The 21,127-nt window shown below is 40.6% G+C and overlaps 1 protein-coding gene across 1 annotated transcript in view; it reads right to left on the bottom strand.

Annotated features, from left to right (window-relative positions):
* LOC108089496 (Down syndrome cell adhesion molecule-like protein Dscam2) overlaps positions 1-21,127 on the bottom strand; it is a 34,649-nt gene that overhangs the window by 12,453 nt on the left and 1,069 nt on the right. Inside the window, 9 exon segments of the mRNA XM_043207689.1 lie at positions 143-427; positions 1,770-2,042; positions 4,692-4,843; positions 9,757-9,901; positions 10,640-11,088; positions 13,282-13,399; positions 13,540-13,686; positions 14,724-14,885; positions 14,952-15,284. Coding sequence (XP_043063624.1) covers positions 143-427; positions 1,770-2,042; positions 4,692-4,843; positions 9,757-9,901; positions 10,640-11,088; positions 13,282-13,399; positions 13,540-13,686; positions 14,724-14,885; positions 14,952-15,284 — 2,064 coding nt within the window.

Raw genomic sequence — 21,127 nt, forward strand, 5'->3', positions numbered from 1 at the left:
GATATGTTCAAAATGGCATTACTTTTTGATTCATTCGATGACCTGGCCACACTACTATCTATTTAATCTTATTCTCTTCTTGCGTTTGGTGTGGCTGTATGTGTGTGTGTCGTGTGTGTGGATGGGTACGCTAGTACGCTACCTTTGACCTGCAAGAGGGCCGTGTACTTGATCTCGGCCGCCGGGTTCTTGGCCACGCACGTGTACTCGCCGGAATGCGTGGCCGACAGCGACGGAATGCTGAGCAGGGAGCTGTACTGGTCAAGCATGGTCACATTGGCCCCCAAGAGCTCCGGCAGCGGATCGCCGTCCTTCAGCCAGATGAGCTTCAGGGGCGGATCGCCCCGCGAAACACCGCAGACGGTCCTCGTCCGCATGCCCTCGGCCAAGCCCTCCTGGAAGGCGAACGGTTCTATGCTCGGCGGCACTGCAAGAGGAAAGATCAGGCGAAACGGGTTAGGACACTCGGCACTCCTCATTGGCCGCATTTGTGAAACCGCCAACCGTCGATTCGGAGACTCCCACGTTGACCTTTAACCTCTTAGCCGATTTTGATTTTGGGTAAACCTTCGGGTCTGTAAACCTTCGCAGTTTTGTTAACACATTCGAATGAAAACGCTACTTAATCTTGTACAAACATTCCGAAAGTGGAAACATCATTTACAAAGGATAGCAAGGATATATATATAATATGTATAGATGGATATGCAGTTCAATGGTTCTGTGTTACATGGTACGTGAATCAAAGTGCATTCGAAAGGAAACTCAACTACTTGCAACTAAACGGGATTACGTAAACTGGAATACTGGATACTGTATATTGGAATACAGGACTCGCTCGTCATTATGTTTACCGTTGACCAGCAGAGCTTGCGAATTTTCCACCTCGGCGGCGGAATTGCGCACCACACAGGAATAGTTGCCGGTGTGATCGCTTCCGAGATTCTCGATCACCAGGATGCTGTTGTACTGGTCCACCTGCTTCACGGACATATGTTGCGTGGGATCGATGGGTCGGCCATCCTTTCGCCAATTGATCGTTAACGGGAGGTCACCTTTGACCACCGAACAGGTGAGCGAGGCTCGATCGCCCATGTTCAGCTGCAGGATGTTCGTTTGGAAGGGACTGAGCTTCGGCGGCACTGCAAGGATCAGCCAAGGATTGATGAGCCAAAAAAGCAGAAGCCAAAGGAGCAATCACAGCCAACCCGAAAAAAATGGGTTGGCGATTTATGAAAATGTAATCAGCACAGCGCTTCATTAGGGCGCGAATTCATTAGGATTAACATGAATGGGGAATAAAAAAAGGGGGATCTCTTCCTCCTTCGGCTTCTCCTTTTTTAATTTACCAACTTTTAAGCTTAGATTATTGCGCATATTTAATTAGAGCGGCGGCGGCTAAAAAAAAGAGTACACAAACAACCGGCTGAGAGCCAAAAACAAAACAAAATTAAGCTGAATCCGAAAAAGGCGAAGGCAAATGCAAAAAAGGTTGGCAAAAAGGTTGGAACAACTTGAAGCGCCATAGGAAACTACTTAGTTTGCTGTTAATAATTAAAATGCAATTTTCACTTCGTTTTCGTGGCCCGCTGCTCTTGATGTCATCGTTGGGGAAAAAGCTGTGAAAGAAACCAACCTCGACCTCCTCTACTTCATATACTGTTTTTTTGTGTGTGTTTTTCAAAGGGTTTTCTTTTGGGTTTTTAGTTTGGTTTTTTTTTTCGTATTTTTTTTTAGTTTTTTTGTGCTTTGTGGCAGCACATACTAACCTATGACCGTCACCTCGCCACTCCGCCGGGCACTGTGACCCTGTTTGTTCCTCGCCCAGCAGGTGTACACGCCGGAATCGGAGTTCTTTTGCACCGGACTGATGGTCAGCGAGCCGTCCGGCTGAACCCGCTGCCGTATATCATCGGGCAACTCCCTGCCACCGCGTTCCCAGTGGATCTCCTCGATGGGATAGCCGGCCACCGGGCACTTCAGATTCAATGTCTCGCCGGAGACGGCGGTTACCTTCGGAATCAGTCGAATGTACGGAAGACCTGTGACGAAAGCAAAAAGCAGGGGGTTTTGTAAGGAAATACTCCAGATGGAAAAACGGAGGAGCGCAGGCACACATGTAGAATATATGTGAAGCTTTGGGGGAATGCAAATGCTTAACAGATTTGCGCGCACGTTGCTTTTTTAATAATGCAGCAAACAACTACATACACAACAGCCCAGCGGGAACCGCAAGGAGCAGATGCACTCAGAAAAAATATCAGCAAACTTAGGTACTACTTAAAGTTAGTCAAAATATATTTTGTCTATTTTTTAGATTTAAATAAGTACTAGATTTTATTTTCCTTAACCAGAGAAAATTTGATTGATTAAGATATAAGCAAGTATTTCTTAAAAATATTTCTTAATATGTGTGACGGATTATTTAAGACTCAATAATGTTTTTTACTCAAACGTATAAATAAATAAATCAAATGAGGTGTAAAGCTTAAAATAAAATTATAAGAAACACAGGTTGCTTCTTATCAAATATTAATAATAAACTAAGTTAGATGTGTAGCTGAAATTAATCTATAGATTGTTATACCTAATAAGTCGTAACTTCATAACCAGATAATACTTTAAAAAATCTTGATTCGAAAAATGCAGGCAACAAGTTAGACAAAATATTTTGTGTGAAACATTGTGTGATTTACAATCAATTCATTTCTAAATTTATTAATCCCTCAAATAACTCCCTATATTCTTAGCATTTTTTTCTCCGTGCAGACAACAGGAAGCGAGGCACAATGTAATATGCATATCCTGGCTGGTTTCGTCCTGTCTGCCCGTGCCTGTGCCCTCAGCCAAAACACTTTTCGGGAGCGTGGAAGGAAATAATGCAGCAACTGTCGACTCCGCCGGCTGAAGGCGGCTGAAGGAGCGACTCCTCTGGTTGCCTTGTGGGCTGAGCTGGGTTTTCCTTCGTTTTTTTTTTCTGCGGAATATGCATAATTTTCGAGCATGTCATACGTGGTCTCTGTGTCCGTGTTTTTGGGGCGGAGAGTGCGAAGATATTTTTGTAATCACCGCCATTACCAAGTCGCGCAATCAGCGACATCGCTGAGCTTTAAACTAAATGATGATGGTGGATGGTGGAGACGGGGGAATCATTCCCTCCTCCTCTCTTTTTTTCAGCTTCAGCGGCAAACAATGTTTGCAGGGTATGCGGAAATTGTCAAAGGGCTCGAAAGGCTCTACTTCTGACACACTTTTTTTTTTGTTTTTATTTGATTATCATGCGAAATCACTTGGGTCTTTAACTTTATCCGAAGGATAAGGCATGCCTTGGTTCATTTGATGCCAGTGATAAATGTCGAACAGGGAGAGCATTTTGCCAGCACAGCAGAGCATCGTTTAGTCGAGAGGGGATGTATTTTTTTCATTCGTGAATTTACTTGACTTTATTTTTCAACTTTTTCACTGCAAAACTTTGTAAACATGGCGCAGTTTTTGCCGCCGCTGTCGTTTTGTGTTTGCACTCCTTGCTCCTGCTCCAAGATCCTTGCTCGCTGGCAACGCCATTTTGTTTGCCTGGCGACACAAAAATATTTGATTTCTTGCAAAAACAAGGCAGATGGTGCGCGTGCTGCTGCTGGGGAAACTGAAAACTGGGAACGGAGAACCGGAGAACTGAAAACTGGAAGCTGGGCCGGCTTTTCGGGTGGCTTTTCGAGCCCGGCAAGTGGGTTTTCGCCATGGGGGAAAGCACTGCAGCCAGCCGAGAGCCGAGAGCCATGTTCAACAAAAGTGTGCGCCTCGAACAACACTTCACTGCTGCAAAGGCACAAAAGTAAACTTCGAGGGGGCGGGGCGGCACAGCCCAAAGGATCTGGCCAAAAAGGGGGGAAGCGGGGGGAAAGGGGGAAGGGGGAATGGAGAACATGGCAAACGTGTTGTAAAACAAAATCAAGCAAAAGTAGGCAAATGCCAAAAGGAAAAAAGGACGCAGCCTCGAGCAGGGAGAACGTTTAAGTGCATGTGTAAGTAGCTGGCCATATTTGTATCTGCACAGAGGGAAAATGGAAAATATTTAAATATTACTTATACACAACCACCAAAAAATTGGTTAAGTAGTGGTTAAAAATTGGATCAGGTCTTAACTTATTTATGCCTAATTTACTCTTTCTGGTATTATCAAAAGTGTATGTTTACTAAATTAATTTAAAATTAGGTACTAATGGAACTTCGAAGATACAGTTATAAGAATACCTAAAATCATACAAATTCAATCATTAACTTATTATAAAAATACATATAGTTTTATCAGCAGTCAGTATACTCATTTATAGACTCTAAAACACTATACACATTTGATAGCATTTATAGAATTAATATAAGCGGAATATAATAATAATTCAATTCAAGTTAGATATGTTTAAACTTATATAATATTTTTTATCCGTTAATTCCAGTAAACGTAACTTTTTCACTATAAATCTTAAATGTATTTCAATTGAAAACGATGCTGTTAAAGCATCACAAACTCCAAAGGATATTCTATTTTTTTGCATAACTATAATATAAAGCTTAGGTTGCCAAGCGCTGCACTACAACCACTTACTAAACACTCAACCCCCAGTTTTTGTGATATTTTTTCTTTGTGCATCTGTGTGTCTGAGTGAGCCCTTCTAAGTGAGAATACAACATACCATAAATATTCAAGCGGGCCGCATGCTGCACTCGTCCTGCCCGATTTTCGGCGATGCAGGCGTACTCGCCACCATCCTCGACCATGACGTGGCTTATGTTAACATGACTAATTACATCGCCATGCACGGTGATGTATTGTCCGATCATAAATCTGCAATGGCAAAACAAAAAACAACAAAAATAAAACAGGGTTTTGGTTTTGGATGAGAGCACAAAAAACACATTAATATTGGGCTGGTTGCGATTTCAGCGGGTGCCACGCGGCGTATGCGCAATGTGCGGGTGTTCTACAATTGTTTTCTTGTTTTCATGTGTTTTTTTTTTTTGTTGTATTTTTTTTTGCGAGCTGGCGCTGCATATTTAAGCGAGCTCCGCACAGCCCACTGCACTTGCACACTCATCAGCTAGGCACACTTCAAAAATGCAGCCTGACCCAAATCCCTTTTGGCTGTAGGCTTCATTTTGTTTTTGTCGTATTTCTGCGCTAGTTTTTCGCATTTACTCGTATTTTTCGCATTTTTTTCTTTCGTATTTCTCTGCCATATTTAGTCGTAATGAAGGCTGTCAGTCGGAGCTGTCGGGGCTTAGCATAGTTTCCATATTGCTGTCAATGTCATGTGCCACGCCCACGAATATTTCCACACACACTTACACAGAGAAACAGCCACACGCACACAAACACAACTTCCACTTAATGGCTGAGCTCAAATAATGAAAGGAAAAAAGGATTTCAGGAGGCGCTCAAGTCGGCATTAAGTTCTGCGTTTGTTCCTTTTGTTTGCCTCGCCTCGCCTTATTGGCACAGACATTAATTACAGGCAACATTGTTACGCATACGCCATGTGGCACTCGAACAATCGGCTTCAGCGGCATCTTATATGACCGGGGGATTGCCATCTAAGCCAGAAAGCCAGCAAGCTAGCACCCGCCGGCTCATTAGTTTGTGGCCCGGCTCGGTGGCAACTTTTCAATTGGCATTACGGCCGCAGTTGGAAACCAGAGTTGGAGTTGGAGATGTAGATGGAGCCGGAGCCGGAGCCGGAACAATAATGGGCGAAGGCAAAGTAATTACAATTTTAATTAACTTTTGCAGCAACCGCATCCGGTGGCTCGAAAAGTGAGGGAAAAAAATGTGAGGGGAAAGTGAAGGGGAATCGTGGGGCTTATGAATGCATAAGCCCGGCCGGCAAACGCTGATTTCCCCAGAAAGAGTGGCCAAGTCAAGCCGAAAAATCTTTATGGAGTGTGCCCAGGCCTGTAAAAACAGCACAGCAACTGTAACTGTAGTTAAATGAAAATGAAGCTGAGGCAGCGGAAGGAGGAAGGACGAAGAGGGAGACACTCAGACTCGTGGACTGCAGCACTTGAGCGCGTTGAAACAATGGCGAGGACAAAATTGCAACAAAGTCGCACACATCCGCACTCGCATCCGCATCCGCATCCGCATACCCCACTTGTCCGCATCCGCATCCACATAACGCCGGCTTAAACGGCATTGCAGAAGTTTAACTGCGCGTGTGTGTAAGTGTGTTTCTGTGAGAGTGTGTGTGTGTTTGGCAGTGTGTGTGGAGCGTAAAACGCTTTGGTCGCAACAATATAAACCTAATAGCTTGGCGCGGCTTTTGTGTGCTGTTTTAGCTGATTGCAGAGTGAGTGCCCGGCTCAGTGGGTGGCTTAATTCCAACCAGCAAGCCAACCAGCCAGCCAGCCGAAAAAGGAAGCAGGAACAAGAAATTCAAGAGGTGCCACTTGCAGTTTGTGGCACAACTTAGAGGCTCAGGCGGAAAGTTTCGTGGCGCAAAGTTTACGGAAAAATATGAATTTCAATTTTCGCGAATCAAGTTTGCACTTGGAGCCCAATCAGGTTAGTTTGCAGGTTCAGATTATGAGCTTGGGTATCCGTAAATGGGTGGACTTTTATGAGTTATATTGAAAATTATTATAGTCAAATTATGTGTTATGGGATTAATTAAATACTTGGAGCAGCTTCGAAAAAAGGAAACAATTTTAAAACCTTTAAAATGATAAGGTACGTTGATTATAATTATATTCATTAAAAGTTTTGGATTTGGATTAACGCAACATACTTTTCTTAAGATAATTTGATTGTTTTTTTTTAGTTTGGAATCCCCAGTTTTTAAACCCTTTATGATCTTAACCTAATATCTTACAATTCATAAAGATCTCAATTGCTTAAAGCAAACTTTTAAACCAAAGAAAAATTAATCAAAAGTTTACCCATTTGTGGTGGAGATTTATTGTGAAATTTACAGGGGACTTCACCTGTTACGTGATTCAGTGAAAATACGACCCAAAAATCTACAGACAAACAGGGTCTACTCTAATTCACATGGCATTATCTTGCTTAAAAACGCTCCTTCGTGCAGCTTAAGCGTTTTCTCATTTAGGCCAAAATTACACACATTTCCATAACGCCTGCAGTTGTAGACAAACGCATCACGCACACACGCCTCCGTCGACGTCTTGGCAGCTCCACAGGAAAAGCGGAGGGGGAGGGAAACTGCTGAGGGGAAATGCCGGGGAAAACCAGAGGAGGAGGAGGAGGAGGAGGAAGGCGTCTCCTCGACGGCGTGGGCCTGAGTTTCTGGCACCGTTGCAGACAAACTTTTGAAAATGGCGTAAAATGAGCGTTTGAGTGTTGCGTTACCTCGTGCGCGCAATCATTTAATTTCCGCCCGAAGGCGTCAGCCTCCCCTCCCCCCAGGTTTTCCACCCATTTTCCCCTCCATTTTCCCCTCCCACTTTTCCAACAACTTGCCTGTTTGCCAGTCTGTCTGCCACTCCGACCGGTGTGAGTGTGTGTGTGTGTGATGGTGTGTCTGTGTATTAAATAAATACACTTACCAAGTTGATATACCTTTAAACCGAATAATGTAAACCACTTAAAACTCAGCAATAACAACGCAAACAGCACAGGAGAATTTGTGCAGCATTGCGAAGGATGTTGCCGGCTGGCAAATTAGGTTGCCAACGACGCCAGGATAATGCCTGCGGGTATTATGTGTCAAAATTGTGTTGCTCAGATAACTTTTAAATTAAGGCCAACGGCGTCTGCATGTCCGCAACAACTTTTCCGAAAGCAAATTTTCGCACCGACCGCATACAACACACAAATTTTTCGTAATCAATTTTGCCTTGTGGTCAAGCCATCTTCCATCTTCCTGCTCTTGCCCTCATCCTCCAGTGAAATGGATGGATGGATGGAATGGTCAAGACTGAAGGACCCAGAAAGGATGACCACTTGAGCGAAGCAAATTCATGACGATGCCCTCAAGTTGCAGCTTCAAGTGCTTTGCATGTATAAAATCCAGTCATATTTTTATGAACTTTTAAATGGCTTAAGACTAATGGAGGTTGAGGTCTTTTAGTTTGCATTGTATATAAGGTCTTTAAATAAAAGCTTACAAATATAAATGTGTGGGAACTACAAAAATACAATTTATTTTAGAATGTAGAGACTTTAGTCCAAAAAAACATTTTTAAGGGTTTTTGAAACATATGTTTGAGTTAAATTAACTTTTTAAGAAGAAGACGAAGCAAAATATTTTACCCTAAAATTTTTGTTTTTAAAGGAGGCATAAAATAATTTTTGGTGAGAATAAAAATATGTTCATAGATTTATTTAAATGAAATTTATACTGTTTTACCCTTTTCTTAAAGAAATTAAAAAAATTAGAAAATAAAAATAAATTAAAACATCATTGCATGTATTTTAACACAATATTTTTCAAATTCAGTACACAATTTTTTTTTTATTTTACTAAAGCTACAAAATAAAAGGATAGGGTATCCCATCAAGTTCATAAAATCTTATCTCCCACTCTCGACATATTGCATAAGTTTTAATTAAAATATTGCACAGCTGGGCGACGAAGGACAACAATCAGGACACGGCTGCCTTAGTTTCTATTTGCAGCATTTTATTCTGCGCTGGTCTGCATCACTGAGCATCACAGCAGCAAAAACCGAAAAGCGAGGGCAAATAAAAAGCTGCTGATTTCCAGGATGGTGATGGTATTTTTAATCAACAACAGAAGTCAACAGTGGGCGGGCGAAAACTTTGACTTGCAAATCATTACAGACGTAACTCAAACAATTAGTGGCAGCTGCCAACGAACTGCAAATGAACCAGGACTGCCCCAACCAACCCAAAAAAAATCAATAAAAAAGAAAAAGGATTCCCCGGCAGGTAAGAGAGTAAGATAAAATTCAAACGAATGCCGCTGACAATGTCGCATACCGAATTGCCAATCAATCGATTCGCTGTTGCATTTTATTTGCTAGCAGCAGTGGTGCCAGCAAACCGAGTGTTTGCGGAGTCTGGATTCAATTTGAAGCGATCTGCTCGATTTTATTCGGCCAATGCAAATGTCAATGTCATTAAAGAGCTGCCTGCCTGCCTGCCGATTCAATTTAGTTGGCAACGGGCCAGCTAAAAATGCAATTAAATGCGTAAGGCTACTGCCGGTTTGGCCGACCGACGACCGTTGCTTAATTAACAAATAGAAAGGCAAAGTCGAAACCTTGGGCCAGACTCCACACACAAATACAGAAGCAGATTCAGATACACGTACGGCTGCGGCTGCGGACTCAGATACAGATACATTTACAGTCGCAGAAAAACCAGGAGTGAATGAACGCTGGAGCAGACGAGGCCGCCCCCCAAACCACCCACCTTTGTAGGCGCGGCAGTCGGCAGCCACTTTCTATATATGTATATGTTTTTCTATATATTCGTGCGGCAATGTTTTTGAAAGGAAAGCGCAAAAAAAAAGAAAGCCAACGGGGGAAAAAAGGCAGAAGAAACACAAACTCACACACACACACATAATACACACACACATATACAAAACGAGTGCAATAAATGCAACCGCAGCCACAGTCGGGAGCCGCAGTTGAGATAAATTTTTGCAGGGCGCCCGCAGTGCCGCCTCTGCCATTGCCAAGCCCCCTCCCCCTTCCCCCTTTCTACCTCCCAACTCCCCTTTTCAGGCCCCCTATTTGCACCCCCCTTTCAGCCCCGCTTTCAACAAGTTCAATTACCTTCCGTTTGATGGCAGCGGAAATCCGTCCAGTGTCCATGAAATTTGCGGCGTAGGATTGCCGGCAGCGGAGCACTTGAGGCTCACAGCTGGTCCCGGTTGCAAAGTCTGCTCGATGAAGCTGTAGAGCAGCACGGGCGGCGCATCTGTGGAGCAGAAAGAGAGAGAGAGAGAGACAGAGAGAGCGGTGGCAGGAGGTCACATTAATATTTTAAACATAAGCTAGTCGCATTCACGGGGGGCATTATGCCCTCCGCAAAAATCAAAGAACTCCAAACGGGGGAAAAAGATTTACAAAAAAAAATATTTAAATGCTTACTAAACTTCTATACTTTCTGAAAATAAAAGTTTATGATATAAAGTCGATTGTCATAATTATTATGAAAATTTAAAAAAAAAATTCAATTTTTTAAATCAGTTGGAAAGAAAACTATACCTTTACAAAAGTGGAGGCCCTTAATAACTTAATTCAATTTTTAAATTAATTAATTTTATAAAGTTAATTATTCAAATTCATATTATGATAAATTTTTAATAATGTGGGCTAAAAATTAAAATAGTTACTTTAGAAGATGCCTTCAATAAATATTTTTAGGGTATCTTAACAGAATTATTTGCCAAATTTTCGCATGAATTGTAAAGTATTAAATAAATTTAAAAAAATCAAGCATTTAGCTTTATATCAATTTTAGTTTAATAATATTTTAAAAAAAAATAAATATTAGTATCTTATGGTTATTAATGAAATAAATTTATTAAAAATGAAATAAATTTTTGTTTTAGATATTATATAAATTAAATTTTAAAAGAGGCCTAAAGGTGTCTTTAAAATCCCTCTAGAACTTTAGTTTTTCCTCTACCGTTTTCACTATGTTTAAACTCACCTCCCAGTTGGAGCTCGGCGGTGGCCTGGAACGTATCGCCCTCGGGCCGCCGCACCACGCACTGGTACATTCCGCGGTTCTCGCGGCTCACCCGCGGCACCACCAGCGTGTCCTCGACGCGGCCCGAGGAGGGCAGCTGGCGCCCGTCCTTGTACCACAGGATGTTCTGCATGCCCACCGGGCTGCCGTTGCTGGTGACCAGGCAGCGGAACTCCGCGGTGCCGCCCATGTGAACACTGAGGACATTCGGTGAGATTTCCACTTGGATGGGCGTGGCCACTGTTAAACGGAGTTCGGCACTCGCCTCGCCGCCCACATTGCCGGCCGTGCACTTGTAGACGCCGGAATCCTCGCCGGTTACGGCCTCGATGGCCAGGATGGGGCCGAGCAGCCGGACACGAGGACCACTCAGCACGGGCAGAGGTCCAGCTCCATTGTGGGTGTACCAACTGCATGAAGGGGATGGAAAAGTCGAAGATTTATGTGGATCAGACTATTGTAAATCGACTCCATTAATCGCGTTTTTCAATTCGAAATTTTAAAAAGAGAAAACAGCAGGGAGCTGTGGTTATTGCAATCTATTCCATTGTTCAATGCAGTCTGGGAAATATTCGTTCCGCAGCAAAATTTAATTTTGAATTGAAAAATCAATAGAAATACTCTCGGTGCCACAACTACAAGTTTACTCATTTGTTCGCATTTGTAGGGGAAAAAAATTATTTCGCTAAACAATGATTTTTTATTGGACAAAAAAAGTACATGTAATAATATTATTTTTTTTAGTAAAAAGAGCAAGTAGAATTTTTTTTAATCTAAAAAAACCGGATAACTCAAAGTCCTGCTTGTAAAACTTCGAATCTCAAACCCGTTAAATTAAACCAACTTAAAAAAATTTTTAAATATTTTTAAACAACCTTCTGTAAGTTACAATATTAAAGAACGAAAAATCCGAATTTTTTCCCTGCTCACATTCATAATTAAAACCTCAGCTCTGTAATTCAAGCATGGCTGCCTTTTTCGGAATGACTTTAATTAATGGAGTTCAGCTTCTGGGCAGCTGTATCCCATTTATCACAGAGCAGCTGGTTTTTCCTCAGCAAATCTAGCATCCGATGGCTGTCACAGTTTGGCAGAGTAATGAAAGGGTATTTTCGATGGAACTATCAGTTAAGCGAGCGAAGTTCAAGGCCTGAAGGAGCGACTACCTTTGGCATTCTTTATCCTTTATCGCTCATCCCCGTCTGTCTGTGTTTGTGGGGGATGCCTTTGTTTAATGTTGCATTAATCCTTTGCCTCGCTCATTATCCCTCTTCTCGCAGGACCTCGTCCCGCTGTGCTGTATTAATTATGAAATGGCTACAAGTTTTTCCCCATGGCACGGCAATCTATCTATATGAGCACCCGACCATCCCGCAGCTTATAGATTCTTTTGTTTTCCGTCAGCAGTCTGACATTGTCGTCCTCGTCCTTCCTTTCCCCCTGTAAAAACCCATCAGATCTTGCATTACTTGTCTGCTTATCAAAGCGTCATTATGGCCACATACACGCTGTCAGTGGGTTCGATGTGGCAGCAGACTTTCCCTATCCCTACTACATATATTATATACACTCATCATTACCCGGGTCCTAGGCCATTGTTTTTCCAAAGCGTTGAAAGGGTGTACGTTACGCTGCATAACGCATACGACCCGTCGGCTGTCGAGAAAGTTAACTAACGCTTTTAGCTCACATTTCAATTAAGGCAACACGTTGCCAACTCTTTAGACACATTTTACAAAATAATGTGCACGTCAGCTCACCGACTTCACCCCCCTCACTCCTCATCTTCTCCTCTGTTTTTGCCTTTGCCTTTGACCCCTTGAGCGGTTGTTTATTTATTTGGCTGGCAAACTAAATGCCCTGGCCGCACATTTTATAGATGTATGCGTTCCAATTAACTCACACCACCAGCGTTGCATGACTGGCGCTGCACGGGGGGAAATTACTTAAAGTTTTTAATTTAAAAGAAGAGATTTAAATATAGAAGCTACATCCTTTATATAATACACAAAAGTCGGTATTTTGTATTTTCAATTAAAGAAAATAATTTCTTCTTGAACTAAATGTGATTCATGTTAAGCGAATATAAAAAAAATCTTCGGTTTTTATCTAGAACCCATTTGAGAAAAATAAAAAAGAAAATTACCCCATTTAATAAAAAAGACGTACTGAACTCTTCTTTACAATTCTTGAAAATTCTTATTATTTTAAGGAATGGAACGTTAAATAATCTGCACACTTATATTTTAATATTAATTTTGTTTTCTCTGATTAAAAAAATCGGGAAACAAGTATTTTTTATTGGGTCAAGGTATATAGCAATTCCCGAGAGAAGACCTGTCAAATCAATGTTTTCCTCAACCCAACATCCTTTAGTTTCCCCCAGTGCACTAATAACTAATAGCTCGGTGTGATAGTGTTTGTGCGGGCAGGACCTGTCAACGTCAAAAGTTTCGCCAGAAATGTGTGCTAAAGCTCTCAGCGACCGAATGAGTGACTGACTCGTGGAAAGGGGATAAAGGATAAAGGATGGGGGGATGGGGGATAGAGGATGGGGGAAGTCCCCTGGGTGGATGCCATCGATTTGCGGCAACTATACACACCTGTATTCGGGCGAAGGACATCCCTGGGCGACGCACAGGAGCACCGCGCCCTCGTCCTGCGACACCTGCACATGAGCCGTGTGCTCGACCACGCTCGGCGAAATGATGCCGCGATGCGCTGCGGCGAGAGATGATAGAGATGATGATGGAGATATATGGTATATGCGACATTGGTGCGGTCCCATTCGGTTCGCTTTGGGTTTGGTCCTTCGGTTTTCGGGTTTTCGGTTCTGGGTTTTGGGGTCTGGGTATACTCACAATTAATACGCAGTCGGGTGGGCGAACTGACGACCACCTGGCGGGTGAGGCGGTGCATGCTGCGGCAGCGGAACGACTGCGACTCGTCGCTCTCCTGCAGATTGTGGATGAGCAGCTCGCCGGTGGGCAGCAAGTGGAATTTTCCATCTGAGGAAGATGAAGAAGGAAAAAGGTGATAAATCCACTGCACAAGGAAGAGGAGTTGCCTCAAAACCACTTTAAAAACCTGACAGGGAATTTTTCATTCATAATTGGGAAGGAAGAGAAAAAGTTAGGAACCTAAACTTGACTTAATATACTTTACTATATCATGAATAAAAACTAATCCTGAATACATTGATCCGCTATTCAGATTTAAAATTCAATAAAGAACTTCCATCATTGATGATTTTAAACTTATTCAAACTAAGAAAAAATAAATAAAATAAATAAAAAGGCAATAACAGAAATTCAATGTGTTTCCTCTTTTAAATAAAAAAAAAATACTTTTGTTCCCTGATTTTTTTTATAAATACTATATTGTTTTCTGCGGATGTAAAGAGAAATTAACGAGCTTTTTATTAAAAATTGTTTAAGTCTGCAGAATTACAACATACTATATCAATAAAAAATATAAGAAATAAAGAAAATTAAAGTGAATAGAACGAATAAAAAACTGAAGAGCAGAGTTTCAAAAGGCAATTCCTGCTGACAGGATTTATCAAGATGGATGCCCCTATTCTGTCGCATGATTCTGATTTAGATCTTCCGCCAGACACTCTTGACCTTTCCGAATAGTTTACCCGCCACAAAAGCCGGCCAGAAATAACGAATTTGCGAAAGAGAAAAGAGGGAAAAGGAAAAGCGTCTTTGTAATATAGACAACCAGGAGTGGCACCGTCACTCTTTTGGGGGAGTGGGTTAAGGCAAGCCAAAGGCTCGTCTCAAATTGCTAAAGGACAATGTTAATTATGCACCAAAGGACCAAGAGGGCCGGAGAGCAGGTGGTGGGTATGAAAATGGCAGTTAAGCAGGCAAACATGTGAGGCAAATACTGCAAACAAACAATGCACTTTGTTGGCTTTTCACAGGGACAAGGATGCAGACTGAGCCCCAAGTTGAGTTGAGAACTGAGCTGCGCGTCGTTTCCTTTCGGTTTTCGGGGGCAGAAGGACGATGACAGAGCCGCCGGCGGGCAAACTTACCGCCTTGCAACGAGGGATAGATGTAGATAGCGGGTTCATGAACCCACGAGACCACTCGCACCAATTCCTTGACGAACGTGGGCACCACGCAGCGCAGAATGGCGGTGCAGCCCCTGGCCGCCGAGAGCACCTCCACGTCTACCTTGTAGGCCTGGGCCACCACTGAATAAATATATATAATATACATTTAATTGTGCTAATATTTGAGGTTCTTTTTTAGCTACTCACCCGCCCTCACTTGAACGTCCCGCGAGACAATGCGACCCACGGAATTGCTGGCGATGCACCGATAGATCGTGTTGTGCACATCCTGATGATAGGCCGCCGCAGCGAAGGGCATCAGGACGAGGGTTCCGTTTCGGAGGACCCTTCGCACCCCGTGGATCTCGGTCACCGCCGAACCGTCCGCGTGCACCCAATCCACCGTGGGCTGCGGACTTCCGGAGGCCGAGCAGTCCAGCCAACCGCCCGAGGAATTGGAGAACTCCACCCGACCAGGCGGTTCCATCACAAATCCCGGTCCGCGGAGGTGCGCCTCGAACGGTTCACTGCAGGTGGTGTCTGGAATCGATAAAAATATAATTAGAAATCAATATTATTCGTTGTCTATAAATTAACTTTTGGAAAATTAATAAACTAGATTTTTCTTGACTATAAAAAGTATGCATAAAAAAAAAGGTATGAAATATACAAAAGAATATGGTTTTATTAAGAATTTTTTAATGATTGATAATATCCAACTATAAACGAACAAAAAACAGCAAATTTTAATTTTGTTAAAAACATCTTTTGGTTCTTATAAAAATACAACATATATCAATTTTTGTTTTTATTTGATATTTTCTTTTTATTATATTGATGATGTTTTAGTTTTACGTTTACAAATGTTTTCCTCTCTTTTTCCGTTTACGAAGCACTTTTTACTAAAAATTTAATTCCAAGCTTATGCATTTATAATTGTATTTTTGAGCTTATAGAAACTTATTCTATTTTAAACTTAATATTCATTTATCACTTGTGCTACAGTTTGGTTATTGGTGAACTAAAAAATCATATTTTGATTTTGAAAAAAATTTTAAATGCAAAATATTAGGGAAAAAATAAAGTAGTTGCGGAAATGGTATCCTAAATAAAAAAAGAGCTATTCACGAGCATTGAAATCAATGAAAAAATCTCCTCCAAACAAAAACGATTAGAGAAAAAAATGGAGCAATTGCTGCTTTAGAATTTCTTTCAAATATTATGCATTTATGATCATAAAACCTTTTACTGGCCCATACATCATTTACAGGCCGCATAAAAATGCAGAAAAAAGCTCAGCAACCGTATATTAAAATTGGGAGCTGCCATAAACAAAAGCAATAATCCCAGAGAGATATCAAAAATTCATAAAGGGCCGCTGGCCTTCTTGGGTGCGCAAATCCCTTAAGACCTTTTTGCACTTTAATAAGCATTTACATTTTTTATAAAAAAAAACCCAAACCATTGTCGCCTTCGAAACCCGTTTGCGTTTCATCAGAGAAGTCCTTTCGCGAGCAAACAGATTTAGCCTTATCCCAAATTAGAATAACAATTTCGTCTTTAGTCGGGGGGTCTTGTTCCCTGTGGCCCCCAGACCCAAATACATATATGCAGAGTGGGCGGGGGTAAATATATATATGTATATATCTATATATACAATATATATGTATATAGTATTTCTTCAAATTGACATTTCGCTTCATATTCCACATGAATGCGCCTCGGCTGTCTGTCTGTCTGTCTGCCACCGAAGCGGGCATCTTTCCCTGCGGCGCTGTGCAAATCCTTGCAACTCGTTCTCGTTCAATCTCCAGGATTCGTCCTGGCCAGGATTCTCCCGGACCCTCCCTCCCGATTTCCCCGCCCCCACGAGTCATTGTGTCTGCAATTAGAGTTGTTTTTTGTTGGTTTTGTTGTTTTTTTCTCCCTTTTCCCTTTTTTTTTTGCTTTCCCTATTTTGCCTTTCTGTGTTTTGTTCTTTTTGCTTTTGTACACTTTTTGTTGTTCCTGGCCAGGCGCTTTTTGTTTTATGCTCGACAGCATGGATTTTTATGTAACTGCTTTCTGGTTTCGTCTCCGTCTGTCTCATCGCCTTTTTCACCGAGATGGTTCCATTTCGCTTTTCCCCGCTGATTTCATGGCTCTCCATTGCTCCTCTAACGACTCGAATGCCACCGAGAGAAATGCCCAATAATTGGTATCAAATTTCGGTATAAGTTTTTGATTTTATCACAACGTAGAGTTTGGAAAACTACGACATTTAGCAGTGATAAATAAACTAATTACCAACACAAATATATATTTAAAATTTATACCCGTTTTAACCTCCGAAAAATTCTTAATCAATTTTTTGAATAATTTTTTTGTTTCGGTATCCAATTATAGATTCATAGCATTCGTAGCACAAATGATCGTACATTTAATACCGAACTTTACCGCATTTTAAGGAAATATTTCGCAAAGCGTACAATTTTTAATTAATTAATGCATAAAATCATTAAGGAATCTATACCCAATTTATTTTCCTGTGTGTAATCATAGCTCCTGGTCCAGGACGTGGATAAAGACGAGGCCTCTGGCAGGCCATAAAATTATTGCAAGTATGTCTTGAGTATGCTTGGCACTCGTTTCTCATTTTTTTCAGCTTTTCGGTAGAAAGGGTATGTTTTACGAGCCTTGTGCCTTAGAGCAGGATCCCATGTGAGTGTGTACTATATGTATGTATGTATGTGTATGCGGTTGGGTCCATGTGAGTAAGTATGTGTATATTGTACATCCACTTGTAGGGGTTTTATTCTTTCCTGCGAAAACAAAAAGTCCACCCTCTCCGTTTTCCTGTGCGTGTGTTCTTCCTGAACGTCCTGCATGTATGCATGTGTGGGTGAGCTTTGTTCCTACTCGAAATCTTTTTTTTGTTTCCTGCTCGACTTTCTATGCGGCCTATTCGAATAATCCCAAAGACAAATGCAAAAATCAAACTCTTTTTGATAGTTGAATTTTTCGAGAAAATTTTAAACACATATGAAAACCACAAAATATTTTAATCAGATATAATTGAGAATATTAACTATATAACCAATTCGAGAATAAACTTATTATATGCTCAAATAAAATTTCATTTAGTTTTATATACTTCTGACAAATTATCCATTTATCTATAATTGTTCCAAACTTTTATTTTTATTTAAGCATTTTGTGGATTAATGGCTTCCCTAAACAAATGCAAAACGTTTCATTGATCGAAAACTCAATAATCAATTATACTTGCAAACGAAATGCCAATGTGGTAATTTGGCAATGCTTTTATCTGTGTATTTACATAGTAGAAAGCAATTCCATCACCTTCATGTCGATACAATTGAGTGTTCCCCAATCAGTTCAGACAGCATTCTTTGGCCAATGCAAAAGCGCATTTGGTCTGTCTCCATTTGCCACAAATTTCTTTTCCAAATTGTTTTCCCAGCTCGGTTTTGCTGTGATACCTGCAGCAGCAGCCAGCAGCAGCAGTCATGGAACTCTGGCTCTGCGTATCCATGTGCAACTGCCCTCCGGCCCCTGCCCCGCCCCCCTTTTCCCTTGTACCGCCCGCCCCCCTCATCCCGCTGCTCTTTGGCTAGCATTTCCGCTCGTTTTGTGTCGTACATTTCACTCCTTTCACTCCGAATGTGTTTCCCATCCACTTGTGCGAGTCTTGAGGGGTTACTTTGCCAAGCTTCTCCAGACATTATTTTCTGTGTGTGTGTATGTTCTTTATTCCTTTTTTTTTTGTGCCCTGCTCTTCGAATTTTTTTCCTCTGTTTGGATTATGCCCTTTTGGCACTTTTCGAAATTATTTCGTTGCCTCCAGGCGAGGCAAGCGGGTGTGATGCATGTTCTGTGGCAGCAGTGTGTCTGCATTCGCCCGCCCGGCAATGCAGTGGTAATATTTCTAATGGCCCACGATCCAGGAACAAGCCAAGTCACACACATTAAAGCCACAAAAAAAAAATATGTCTACGTATATATATTTGATAGACTTTAAGACCACAGAAATTCCCAGGGCCTCTGCCACCGGAAATGGAGGACGAAACTTGTAAGCAATCAGCTCGAAAAATACAGGAAATTCAATTTTTATGCGGAAGAACAAGCGGCAGGAAGGCGTGACCCAAACACCCAAAGATATCGACTCAATATTGCTTGGCCGAAAAGAAAGAAAATAAAAGGAAAAACTTGAAAGAAGTTAAAACGTTTACAGACCAACGCGCAGCCCAACAACAACAGCCACGAAACGAATAATAATTGTAAATAACTTGATTTTGTTGCTGTCTTGGTCCTGGCCAAAGTTCTAGTAAGATGTGCTCCAGTTGGCTCAAAGTGCACACAGGATTCAGCTGGAGTGGGTCCAATAAGACGTTCGAAATCTTTCTTCTTGGGTGAATTGTTTTGCAAAATAGAGCAAGAAGGAAAACGGAATACATTGAGAGAACGTGGAAAATTTTTCGAAAATCTGAACCACTTTATTTTTTTAAAAGCAAAGTTTTTGTTTATTTATTGATAACTTAATTTTAAAATATAAGTCATGATTTTAGTAAATATTACAACTGTTACAAAATTTTTTAAGTTACTGATCAAACAATTTTATTGCAAATTTATTGAAATTATATTTTTAATTATGTTCATTCTTCTTATAAACTTTTTGCTTGATGACGAACAAGCCACAACTTTGCTAAAATTAAATTCAAAGTTGCAAAATTATTTGGTAGCCGGTTTTTACTTTTTTAAAAGACACTATCTAATACAAAAAAAACTTTAAATTAGTTTTTTAAATATATAAAAATGTTTAAAAACTCTTTAAAAAGTTAAAAGTAAGGCAAGAAAGGTTTCATCATAAAAAAAATATTTTGATTAATTTTTCAGTGCTATTTTCTAATGAGCAGTGGTCAACAAACTTAAATTAGGTATATTATGTCATTAATTATGCCAGCTACAGAACCTCAGGTTTTCCATCAATTTAGCCATATGAAGTTGGATTGCCATCTGGTGAACATTTAATTTAAACTTTATCCCTTACACTTCATTAATCCTACAACAAATTAAAGCGTTTGTCATAAACGGTTTAAAACATAATCAATCATAGTGAGCTGGAAACTTTTGCTCTGGCCATAATTTTTCATAATTTCCCCGTCACAATCTCCTCCGAACCTTTTTTCCAACTCGCCTCTAATCGGATTTGTGGCGTTCTTGTTGTTGTTCTTTTCGGTGCTGCTGATTTTATATAACGTATTATATTTTATGTTTATCTGCATGGAAATGGAATAACAACACCATCTCTCGCAACCCCAGAGCAAAAAGTGTGTGCGCTTATACATTGAGCAACAATTTCATTTGCATATTTTTCATTTGCTCCGAGTTTGGCCGAGGGTGCGAATATATATGTTTGTGGGTGAGTAGGGAACATGAAATATCTGTGCGGCATTTTGATAATTTTTTTTTTCCTTTTTTTTTCTGGCTAGCGAATAGACATGTAAGCCAGTTCCCATCGAATGCCAGAGCTAGGCAATGAAAATTGGAAAATATCAAATTTCCAAAAGAGGTTTTCCCCCGCCCAAATAGCATCACGAATATGAAAAGGGCGGTGTGGGTCGATCAAGTGCTCTGCTCCTGACACATTTCATTAGGCCGTCCTGCACACACTTTTATATATGCACAGAAAAAAAATGTTTTAAAAAAATCTTGATTTGATTTCCAGGCTTAAAATTAAATTTGAGGACCATTTAATTTGGCATTACGTTAATATAATGATTGTAACGATTTTAATAATGTTCGATGTTAACATTTTTATCTTCAAAATAAAATGGAATTCATTTGTAAAATGATTATTTAGCCTGATTTTTATGGTAATTTTTCTAAGATGTAAATTTTGCACTTTTTTGTATTGTAAATTATAAAAATAAAGCCAACAATTGTATTCTGGTTTTTTCAATTATTATATTAATATTTCTTAAAATTTGTTAAGAAGGTAAACAAAATATCTGGCAACACTTTCATTTCTTTCGAAGCACGTAAAAAAAAGAAATATTACAAATTATTTAGGGAATATCATTCAAAAACAGTTTTTTAGAATGTTCCTTCTTTTCTAAGATTTTCTCCCTGTGTATACACATTTAACGAAGAGATGGGATAGTCGTTTGTGTGGCATAAATTGACGCCTGGTTTTTATCATAAGGCAATTTCATATTATGTAGGGGCATTTGGGCTTTAGTTTTGCTGGCAATTTTATGGTCTATGGTCTTGGCTGCTCCATAAAGCGACCAAGTCATTTGCACTTAGTTCTGGGCGAAAGACACTCGAATATATCATAAATTATGGCACCTCCTCGCCCGTATGAATCTCCATAAATTCAG

The sequence above is a fragment of the Drosophila ficusphila genome, unplaced genomic scaffold, assembly GCF_018152265.1.
Source record: "Drosophila ficusphila isolate 14025-0441.05 unplaced genomic scaffold, ASM1815226v1 contig_286, whole genome shotgun sequence".
Taxonomy (NCBI): Eukaryota; Metazoa; Arthropoda; class Insecta; order Diptera; family Drosophilidae; genus Drosophila; species Drosophila ficusphila.